General features: G+C 37.6%; 1 protein-coding gene across 1 annotated transcript in view; it reads left to right on the top strand.

The window, feature by feature from the left end:
* Window positions 1–12091, top strand: part of ZMAT4 (zinc finger matrin-type 4) — a 380154-nt gene that overhangs the window by 231701 nt on the left and 136362 nt on the right. Inside the window, exon 5 of the mRNA XM_017885308.1 lies at window positions 9601–9828. Coding sequence (XP_017740797.1) covers window positions 9601–9828 — 228 coding nt within the window. The remainder of the gene's footprint in view (window positions 1–9600; window positions 9829–12091) is intronic.

Raw genomic sequence — 12091 nt, 5'->3', positions numbered from 1 at the left:
CTCTGTACTTTTTCTTTTACAATTCCCTGAGGTCGAAAGACATGCCTAATAAGTAAGTTTATTAAATAGCTAGGTCCAAACAACTTAAGTACTTATGTCCTAATAATTTACTAGCCATCTGATTTTTTTTTTTTTTTTTTTTCTAAGACAAGATCTCCTCTGGTCCCAGGCTGGAATGCAGTGGCACAAATATGGCTCACTGCAGCCTTGACCTTTTGGGCTCAAGCAGTCCTCCCATCTCAGCCCCTCCCTGCATAGCTGGGACTACAGGCACACGCCAGCATGCTCACCTAATTTTTGTATTTTCTGTAGAGACTGTTTTTTTTTCCACGTTGCCCAGCATGGTTCCAAACTCCTGGGCTTGAGTGACCCACCCATTTCAGCCTCCTAAAGTTCTGGAATTACAGGCGTGAGTCACTGTGCCTGGTCTGAAACAATTATACCCATAAATTGAAAAAAAAAACAACAATATTTTTGCTTCCTTCCTAAATAACTGCACTAATGAATGTGTTTGCCTGGTGGGTACTGCATAACTTTAAAACCAAATTGGACCCTGACCCCTTTGTTTCTTGTTTCTCACTGAATGATTTGATTGACTGGTCACATACAGCAGTATCCAAAACCCAGCTTCACAGAAATCAAAATAATTAAAAGGAATGTAGCATCTAGGTTGAAACTGTGAGCTACCTTGAGTTAATGGTCCCTGTGGTGTCCAGCAGATGTTACTAGGCTTTCCTCAAAATGTTAAAATATCTTACAGATTTCCTATAACTTAGTTCCTTGTGTCATTGTAGGACACCTCTGCACAGAGTTTGAGAACTGTGACCATAACTGGAGATTTTGACACTGAACTCAGGGAGTGTAGCACCTTGACTGAGTAGTGTTTGAAGATTTAATACCATGAATAGACTACAGGGAAATAACTGCTTTTCAGCTCCGTCTGGACAGAGTGGATGCTATCATTGATTCTGGCATTCATCATTACACCTACAGGATGTCCTCAAGTACAGCAGTTCATGTAAGAGAAGTGATTTCTTCTGTTATGTCAATTACTCCATGGAGAATAAGCTGCTCCCCTCGTTCAAGAAGGGTTTATTTAACACCTATCATGTGCCAAATCCAGTTCTGGGTACCTGGAATCTTTCAGTAAACAAAGGATAAAAATTCTTGCCCTCATGGACCTTAGATTCGGCCTCTTGATTTCAAGGTAAAGAGTGTGGAATATTACAGCCTTTGGATTATTTTGCCAAGCAACACAAGAAAGTCATAAAAGGACTTTTATCCCTTCTAAAGTTCTATTTAATGGCTTATTTTCAAAGATTAAAATTCTGCAGAAAACAGGCATACTTACGATATTTAGAACCTGATCAAGTGACTGAAACTAGAGGGAATTATTCTATATTAATGAAAATCAATGATCTATGAATACTCTCTTAATGAAGACTGACGATATATGAATGCAGTGTGGGTAAAGAAGCAACTTCTGTTAATAGGCTGATTATACTTAGAAGGTTGATGCGTAATTGAATTGGACGGTCCCCTTAAGTTATCCTCATCTTTGTTTATGCTCAGGAAATGTGAAATGGCATGTGTTTTGAAACATGGATATATTACAGTGCTTTTTAATTTCTTTTGTGGCATAAAATAAATAGCATGTGGATTTTTCTATCTCATGGTGCTAGGTAGCAAAATTCGCATCCAGACATATCATATGAGAAGAGAGGTGCTTCATTTTATCTAAATAATTAGAGCCATATTTGGATCTGTGATAACAGTGGGACAACTGCTTTTCTCAGGATCTTTTAGAGAAATCAGGGAAGCTGGTACTTTTACATTATATTCTGACTGGGCCAGCCTTCCTCCAACTCATTTTCCCTCGAGTCTACAATAAATTAATAATAAAGCACTGCAAATAAAATCTTCTGAGATTTAAGACTGGGTTGTGGCATCACAAGTTCCCTAAGTAGTGTTTTTTAGACTTTGTACTAAAACAAGTTAACATAAAATGTGGCCTATATATAAATGGTAAAATAAAAATGTTTTCCATCTGCATCAGGGAGTATATATCCATGAGTACAAAGCAGATCACCCATATTCCACAACTCAGAAACAACTATTACTATGATTTTTATCTACAGCCTTCTAGTCTATATAGTTTTCTACATATGCATAGTAATAGTAATAGTTATATAAAGTTTTGCAGCTGTGTGTATAAATGATTTTGTTGATATTATACATATAAACCACATCTTTTAGTTTACATCCTATTCTGAACATTTCCCCAGGTCTCTAAATACTTTTCTAAAACATATATATTTTTTTATTGCTGTATATTTTTCAGAGTATAGATGACTATAATTTATTTAATCTATCACCTATTAGGAGTATCTAGCTTGTTTTTTTAACCCTGTAAAAGAAGTTTAATGAAACTATCAAAGATTTAATGTTTAGCTATCATATTTATCAAAACATGAAAATTCCCCCAAGTTGATATTAAAAGTCACCAGTACTTTTCTTCATGTATTTATCACATGTTCATTGAGCATTTACTATCTACACAAGAGGCCCAAGCCTCTGCCAGAGATGCAAAAGAAATCTAAGTATGAGGCCTGACTTTGTGGTGGGCATGGAGGTGAGGTGCTTCCCTGCAGAGGAGGCTAGACCGTATGGTGACGGAACTACAGAACGACACTGACAGCTGCTTCTTAAGCCACTCACTGAATGATCTAATCTAACTTTACTATTGGTAGCATTTGCAAAAAAACAGTGATACTTGCTGAAGAAATACTACTGTCATTAATTTGATTTAGGGTAGGAAAAAAAGAAAGGCAGTTTGTCATAGCGACTGGAAATCAGAAAAAGTGTTTTTTAGAAAAAAATGCACATTTCCAAATAATCCCCACTGAGAGCAGATGTTGAAGCCTAGGAAATGTGTTTTGATTCTAGAATTAATCTGTCTGTTTATTTGGCCTATTGCTCTGTAGGCATTATTGGAAGCAAGTTGACATTGAAATATGGGGCTGGTCTTAGAGTCCAGAGATCTGGTCTTTACCACTTCCTCTCCTGCTTATTAATCAAGGGACTCTACACTAGTGAGTTCATCTCCCTGGGCTTCAAGCTGCCTTATTGACCAGACAAGATCTCTGAGTAACTTAAGAAAACACACAGAACAGACATAATAAACTGTATGATATCACACAACAATAGTTGTGGATAAGAATGCCTTAGGTGAGAGAAACCACATACTTTCAAATGAATAAATTCTGGCTTTATTTCTCTATATCAAAAGCCCCCACATCCCTTGTGAGAATGAATTAAACTTCACTATCCTAGAGCCTAGAAAGCATTAAGCATGAGTGTAAAGGGAGAGAAGAGAGGAGAAAAGAAGGAAGGAAGAAAATAAAGAGCCAGGGGCTTAGGGAGGAAGCTTGATGAGGGATTTAGAAAGAAAGAGAGAGAGAGAGAAAAAGTGTGTGTGTGTGTGTGTGTGTGTGTGTGTGTGTGTTAGACATGTTGAGAGAGAGAGAGAGAGGAGTGTAGGTTGCCAGCTTGAATGGCAGAGAACCCTGTGGCTCCTTGACAAACTAAAAGGGCCTAGAAGGCAGACAGGCAGGTGAGAATCTGTCTTAATGCTGGTGGTGTCACCCTCCTCCCTAGCTAATGATACCCACCTGGTGGTCTGACAGAGCTTTGAGATCTGTCTGTGGATCTTGTCTTCTTGGTTGAAACACCTGCTCTCATATCTGGAACAGTTGTTCCCAAAGTCTTTACTATTTTCGCAGGATGATGTTAAATCCAGTCTGTCCTCAGAAGCTGGGGTGACCAATTTCAGTTTGCCTGGGACTTTCCTTGTTTTAGCCCCAAAAACCACAGGTCCTGGGAAACCCTCTCAGTCCCAGGAAAGCCAGGACGGTTGGGGCCATACCAAAAGCTGGAGTTAGGGTTTGGATGCCATGATAAACAAGTCAGAGTTAATGGTTTCCTGCTTGAAAGTAAATTTTCCAGAAGGATGTGCACTCTCTGCAACTTACAGAAATAGGCCACCCCAGAAAATAGAAGTTTGGGGCTTTTAATGGCTTTTAATATATTTTAATATATGTAGTTTGAATTCAAAAGAAGGAGAGAGACTGTAGTATGTATGTACACTTTGACATGTTACCGTTCCACAATTTAGCCACCAGGACCTTGTCATGAACTGGCTTATATTTATATTGACTGTCACGGGACCTAGCTACCTACGCTGTAAATGACACAATCTAGAAGAAACAAGAAAACTCTTGGTTACCATATTTCTTTCCTCACTCATAGTGTAAAGAACATTTTATTCATTCTTTCATTTATTCATCAAAAGGCATGGAATTTACACTATGTGTCTGTTGCATGCAAAGTGCTGGCGCTGTGAAGAGTCAGGTTGTAGAATATGTTAGACAATTAGACAATGTAGACAATTACAGAATGAGGAAATTTTCTGATGGAGACTGATATGGTTTGGCTGTGTCCCCACCCAAATCTCATCTTGAACTGTAGTTCCCATAATCCCCACTTGTCGTGGGAGGGAGGACCCAGTGGGAGGTAATTGAATCATGAGGGTGGTTGCCCCACGCTGCTGTTCTAGTGATAGTAAGTGAGTTCTCACAAGATCTGATGGCTTTATACGGGGCTTTCCCCTCCTTTGCTTGATATTTCTCCTTCCTGTTGCCATGTAAAGAAGGATGTGATTTCTTCCCCTTCTGCCATGATTGTAAGTTTCCTGAAGCCTCCCCAGCCCTGTGGAACTGTGAGTTAATGAAACCTCTTTCCTTTATAAATTACCCAGTCTCAGGTATGTCTTTATTAGAAGGGTGAGAACAGACTAATATAGAGACACACACAGGAGCTGTGGAAATATTTTTATCCTTAAATCAACTATGGTTATTATGCCTGGAAGAAATAAATATAAGATGAATATGCATATTATTTTAGATTATTACTCAAGACAACATATCCAGCAGGTGACAGATAGCTGCTGATAACATACTCCTTGACAAACCTTGTGCAAGGTACTAAGAGTGATGTTGAAATTCATCCCATCATGAAGTGATTCTTAGAAATCAAGTGTTGAAAACTGACTTGCTCCAATTAGCTTAAGCCATAGAGGATCTTGCACTGATTTTACCCACTCTGAATCCACCATAGATCCGTGATCTTTTGTTCAAAATATTTGGGGCTGATTGTATTTTGCAAATCAGAAATGGTAAGATTTGGGATGTATCATAAGGCACAGATACCACTCACTGTGTTTACATGGAGATAGGACAGCAACCCATGACCAAATATGTTAATAATTCTATTGCAATATGTATGTATGTTTATACCAAATGTAAAGACTATGAATCATCTCATGTGACTTCAGGTCAGGTTTTGGTAATAAATGAATCTGAAAAAACTTGAGTTTCAGGGGTTTTTGCATTTTTATGAATTGAAACAGGGAGTGTGAACATGTACTAGAAGAGGGCAAATACAAAGGTGTCTAACAGGAGCTTCAGTTCCAATTTCCCTTACACATACACACAGATGCACTTTCACACAGCCAAGGTTACAAGGTGGTATTTAAGAAATGCCGAATGAATTGTGCAGTGAGTAAATGCTTTATAAGCTTAAAGGAGGTAGATCTACTTCTCGCTTAGGTTATTGAGGCCCCACAAAGCATATGGGATTCAGGAGCATCTTGCAAGAGAGGTGCATGGCTATGTGGAGAGCCTGGTACAGGTCAGCACACCATTTTGGTCATGGCCTTGAGCAAAGGCTGGTGGGATAACAGCTTAATGTTCTCTTGAGTTTCTTCATGGGGAAAGGAATCAGAATTTCCATCTAACTTTACCAATATTAATTTATAATGTTAGCTGCTATTTTAGAGACTCTTTTATGTTATGGTGAAATGGGAAAATTAATTGGGGTTTTAAAAAGGCGAGTAATTATTTCTTTCTCTCTCATGGATGATGTGATATTTTGGCTATTGCCTTCAGCAAAACTAGCTCCATTGCTGTTGGACGTTTTATGCTGCTTTCTTTTATGTGAAGATCTAAGAAAGCTTCATTTCATAGTTATTTTCAAAGAAAATGTGGCAATATTTAGATCATTTGTTCTCAACATTGGCTGTGCTTTGGAAACACGAATCAGGCTGTGGGAGGAGGGAGGTTTTAAAAACGTCCTGATGCTTCCTTCCCACCCCTAGAGGTTTTGATACAATTGATCTGGGGCACAGTCTGGACACAGAAATTTTTAAAGCCTGGTGAGTCTAATGTTGAAATTACTGGTTTTGATTAATCGACTTTTGGTCAAATCTATATAAAGGGTAGGTAAAGTAAATAGTTAATTATTTTTTTGCAATTAGAATAAAAACAAACTACAAAATCAAAATAAAAATTAACTACATATCAATTAAAGTATTTTTTTTTTATACTTTAAGTTCTAGGGTACATGTGCATAACGTGCAGGTTTGTTACATATGTATATTTGTGCCATGTTGGTGTGCTGCACCCATCAACTCGTCAGCACCCATCAATTCATCATTTATATCATGTATAACTCCCCGATGCAATCCCTCCCCCCTCCCCCCTCCCCATGATAGGCCCCAGTGTGTGATGTTCACCTTCCCGAGTCCAAGTGATCTCATTGTTCAGTTCCCACCTATGAGTGAGAACATGCGGTGTCTGGTTTTCTCTTCTTGTGATAGTTTGCTAAGAATGATGGTTTCTTTATTTTAAAGCATGTTTTAAACCAAAAGATAATCTTTGCCCCACTCTTTGTTCGTTTTATTGGAATAATACACTCTGCCAAAGAATGCAAGTGTTATGGTTCATGTACACACAGAGATTTACCATTAAAACATGGAAACTACTCTTCTCCCACATAATTTCTATATTTGGCATTGAATCAAAGCTGTACAAGGGAGAGAGCTTCCACAATTTGTTCCATCCACACCGTATGGGTTAGCTGCAAAGTATGTTAATTTTAAAAGGGATGGTGAGCCTAAATTTTTACCTTGAAGAAACCAGGGACATTAGAAGTTTGCCAAAGGTCACACAGCTCACTGATGGTGGAGCCCCACCCAACCAGAATTCTGATTTTGATTCAAGGCTGTTTTTATGCTACTGCCTCCTCCTGCTTTTATAGGCACTAAGGGAATATAAGCTGGGTTGAAATGAGTGAAGACAGTTAAAACAGAAACAAACAAACAAACAAGAAACTCCTTTAAACTTTCAGGTTATACACAAGATAGTAGAATTATTCAGAGGGAGAAGCTACAATACCAATGTAACATCACATTACTTTCTTATGTGCAAGATAAGATTATCTTATTTGATGAATATTCTATTGTGTCTCACTCCTACCAGGATATGGTATAGAAGATATCAATTGATAAAATCGACTGAAATGTTTTATAGGGCTTACTTTAAAGAAAAATAAATTATGCTTCAAGAGTCAACATTTATTCAGATTGTAAACATTTGATATGTTTTCCATTGCTGTCAAAAACAATAGGTAGCTATAAATCCTCAGAAATTGATAAGGATTCAGGAAACTTTGGAAGTGAGATTCAATTACCTTCAGAAGAGTGGATAGAGATCTTTTTGCATCCAGGTCAACTGCATATTTGTAGCTTTTATTTCTAAGTCATAGCAGAATGATACTGGGAGGCTGCTGAAATGGCCTACATTTGAGTTTTATTTCTGCATGGTGATGTATGACCAAATCCTGTAATGAGGCTTTTAAGAGGCATACTGTTTGTGAGTCCCTATAGAAATAACACCATTAAGTTTAATCTAAACTAGCTAAAGCTTCTTGATGTGATGAAATTTCTGGATAAAGAAAAAAGAGCTTCTTAGAAATACTGTTATGATACAGGCATTACTTGAATTAAAATGTCATTTAACAAGTATTTGTTTCTATATTAAGTTATTTAGTCAAAAAAATAAAAGTCCACCTAAAAGTTACTTGAAAGCTTGGGGAGTTGGTTAATTGACTCCTTAACTTGTTATTGAGGTCTCAGACTTCAACTTTTCCTTGGAACGACAACCCTAATGCTCACGGTTTTGCCAGCTGCATCCCACCACTCAGAGACCAAGAACACACACAGGATTCTGCTATACTGTGTTAGGACTAATGGCCCATGTGATAATTTACATGTTGATTTCTTCTCCAAAATATTTGGATCGGAATATTTTTTCCAAAATTTAAGGAAATCTCATATGAAATAGAAAGATGATGGATCTAATAAGCAAATGTTCCTTTGCTTATTAAGAAGTATGAAAAGGATCGTTGGGAGGGTATTGAAGGGAACATTGGCTTTGGAAATTCCAGATTTCATTTGAGTCCTGTTTTTCCCATTAGTAGACATCTCACTTTCAATAAGCCACTGGCATTTCTGAAATCTATCATCTGGGAAATGGGATAAAAACCCAAGTCATAGTCCTTCTAAGGATGGAAGCAACTTGTATGTTGTAACGCATAGAAAAGTTATTTTTACTTTCCCTTAGTAAGCCCCTTCAAGTTAGACTCTTTCTGTTTGTTTGTTTTCTGGACCACAAATAATCCTAAACTCACAATAAAATGTTAATTTAATAGGTTTAACAATGCAATCTCAAAATAGTGATACATGTCTATTATGTTTAGATAAGTACACCTAATCTATAGAATTTTTCTTTTGGTTTTAGAAAAACATTGTTATTTCAGCATCAGTGTTAGCAGGTACAGGTTGAAAATAGCCTATTACAATAAACCGAAGCAGCTGACAATAAAATTAGCATGACTTCCTCAATTAATACAACCATATCACCAAAAGATCAGTTTCTACCACTTAGCCAAATCCTTTATTTATCAATTAATTATATTTATATCACACAAACATCCCATTTATTCATTCAGAATCTTTTAAGTCATGATTGTCCAATGTTTACTTCAAATATTAGCTTTATTTTGACTGATAGATCACTCCCTTACCTCTAAGAATTTATTTATTTAGTTGCATTTTATCCAATATTTATTTTTAGTGTTACACACATGCAAAAATAATTGAAGGCAATTACAATAGGCTTATTGCTTTATTAGTGATGCTAGAAAAATTAAGTTATTGCTCAAGTTTTACCAGGCTCATTGAGCTTGTCCCCTGTATTTTACTACATTTTTTTTTTCTCTAAATGCCCGTGTTAGAGCAGAATGCATTTTAAAAGTGAGTGGGAAAGGCCTTCAATAATCATGTTTACAAAGCTACTCCAGGCAGCGAAATACTTAGAGCTATTGTCCATGGCTCCTGAGAGCCACAGTGGGAATAACTGATAACTTATTTTTAAAAATCTTATTTTTCACCTAAGGGATGGTCTTTTGAATTATCAGATTTTGGCATAACAATATGCAAACTCTGATCTCAATACATTAAGAATTTTGTGTCCCAACTCAAAAATGAAAGCTGGCAGGGCTGACTTTCCTGCTGTCAATGAAGTCTTGGGGATGTTTAAGCTCTGGAGTGAACAGGAGACTCTTGGTCTTCAGGCATTGGGGAAGGGTGGGCTCAGCGTTGTACTAACATGGCTGTGGTTCTCTGGTTGTTTCCTTTCACAGCAACACCCCTGAGCCCACTTAAGCCCCCACGGATGGACACTGCTCCGGTGGTCGCATCTCCCTATCAAAGAAGAGATTCAGACAGATACTGTGGGCTCTGTGCAGCCTGGTTTAATAACCCTCTGATGGCCCAGCAACATTATGATGGCAAGAAACACAAAAAGAATGCGGCAAGAGTTGCTTTATTAGAACAACTGGGGACAACCCTGGATATGGGGGAACTGAGAGGTAAGGGCAGCTCTTCTCACTTCTGCCACAAAACTGGGCTTTCAGAGAAAAGAGGGGGCTTTCACAAATTGGAATGATTCTTCTTCTTGCTTTAATTATTAAGGAAAAAGTGAGGCTCACCCAAAGGAAATGGACAAGAAAGGAAATGAGCAGAAGACTTACTTTAGTTTAATTTTATAATCTCCTTTGCTTTAAAGTGTTTATTTCCATATTTTATTGACCGCTTTTCAAACCAAAGGCACAATCATGAACCGGTATTATTTTCCTTCTGCTTTATCTTTAACTGCTTCTTTACCGAATGCTTTCGTAGTAGAGTAGTATGTTAAAAAAAAAAAAAAAAAAAAAAAAAAAAAAAAAAAAAAAAAGATGCTAAATCAGGAGGCTGAGGCGGGCGGATTGCTTGAGGTCAGGAGTTCAAGACCAGCCTGGCCAATATGGTGAAACCCCATCTCTACTAAAAATACAAAAATTAGCCAGGTGTAGTGGCACACACCTATTATCCCAGCTACTTGGGAGGCTGAGACAGGAGAATCGCTTGAACCCGGGAGGCAGAAGTTGCAGTGAGCCAAGATTGTGCCATTGCCCCTCTGGCCTGGGCAACAGAGTGAGACTCTGTCTCAAAAATAAAAATAATAATAAAAAAAGATGCTAAAAAGGCCAAATAATATTATCTTATCTTAAACTTTTGGACTTTTATAAATTTAGCCAAAACAAAGCAACAAAATTGACTCAATTTAATGACTTAAAGCAAGCCCAAGCCCATTTAATAAAATCTCCAGACAATCACGGTAAGACGGTGCTGTGTGGCACTATGTAGTCTGTAGTCAACACCTGACTCCTCCGCACCGTGCCCCTGCCCCGGATGGGGTTTTCTTGACAACTAGAAACCATGCATCATTTGAAGCTCGTGTCAGGTTTCACAGAAGCTGCTGAATTTGGAAAACATAGCCTGAGGATTAATTCTGTGGACCTTAGGAAGCCATCCACCAATCTGTGGGACTAAATAGAATATTTTATCACTAGCAACCATTTAAGCATTTTTGATCACCTACATACTTTTGATCAGCTTGATGTTGGCTGAGTAGAAGTACAGCAAAATTATATACTATAATTTTCTGAGAAAATGCATTTTTCTCAGAAAATAAAAATAATTCTGAAAGGGGTGCTATTGGTACTATACTTCAGATTTGGTATAAGTTTGATGAGCTTTTGTGGGCAGGTCATTCATAATGCCTGTAAGCTGTAGATAACAACATTTACAAATCAATGTGGAGAAGGCAACCTGGGTTTAAATGGGGTTCTGGATATAGAGCCTAGAATTCTAATTACCCTAATCTGACTGTGAACCTGCAAGGGGGATAATTATAACAGAAAATGACTTGTAACATTTCTAGACAAAACAAGTAATATAAAAGGTCATGCTACAATGAGTTGAGAGGAGGGACAGGTAACGTCTCAATATGTTGGTTGCAGAAGATCTCACCAAGGGAGTATACTTGATTGGGAACTAGAAAAGTAGGTGGCATTTTAGAAGGTGAGAAGGCATTCCATGTGAGCAGAATCACATATGCATAGGCAAAGGTCAGGAAACAAGCTAAAGACAGCAAGAAGTCATCATGGAAGAATCTTACACTGCAGCATAGATTTAAGGTTGGAGATCCAGAGCTACATATATAGAGCTTGATTAGAGATTGATTTTTTCCAAAAGACCTGATTAAAAACAACAAAAAAAAGAGCAAACATTAAAAACACTTTATTTTTGTGTATGTGTTCTAGCTACAGAAAAGCAACTTGGGGCTTCATATTTCAGTATGTTGGATAATCTCATTGCAGAATCTTTTGAGTCAATGGTACTACTGCTTTTTGATGGAGGATTTCAAGTTTTCAGTCTATGTCTTGTTAAAGAAAATAGGCAGGGTCTCTCCATAGCTGAAGGCCTACCTGCAATGCCTGTGTTACTGGCAGATAACAAGTTGTCTCACTGACTCCTTCCCGGCAGGGCACTGAAGGAGAAAAACAGGGCTTTATTTATGTTTGGTGCCAGATATTATGACTTGAAGAAAAATTATTCCTAGAGCACATTCTTCCTGTCTATTTTGAATTATCAGTGCTGCATCTTTTATGTACAACTACATCTTAATGACTTGGGTGTCTGAATTCTGTTACATTTGAGCAACTTGTCTTTCATACAGAAGACAAAAAGGCTGCTCTTTGACTCGATAACTCAATGTGACTGTGACTCAGTAGCCCATGGAATGCGATT

This window comes from Rhinopithecus bieti, unplaced genomic scaffold (assembly GCF_001698545.2).
Source record: "Rhinopithecus bieti isolate Rb0 unplaced genomic scaffold, ASM169854v2 scaffold_13689, whole genome shotgun sequence".
In the NCBI taxonomy this organism is placed as follows: domain Eukaryota; kingdom Metazoa; phylum Chordata; class Mammalia; order Primates; family Cercopithecidae; genus Rhinopithecus; species Rhinopithecus bieti.
The sequence above is the reverse complement of the archived record's forward strand: the minus strand, read 5'-3'. Positions and strand labels throughout refer to the sequence as shown.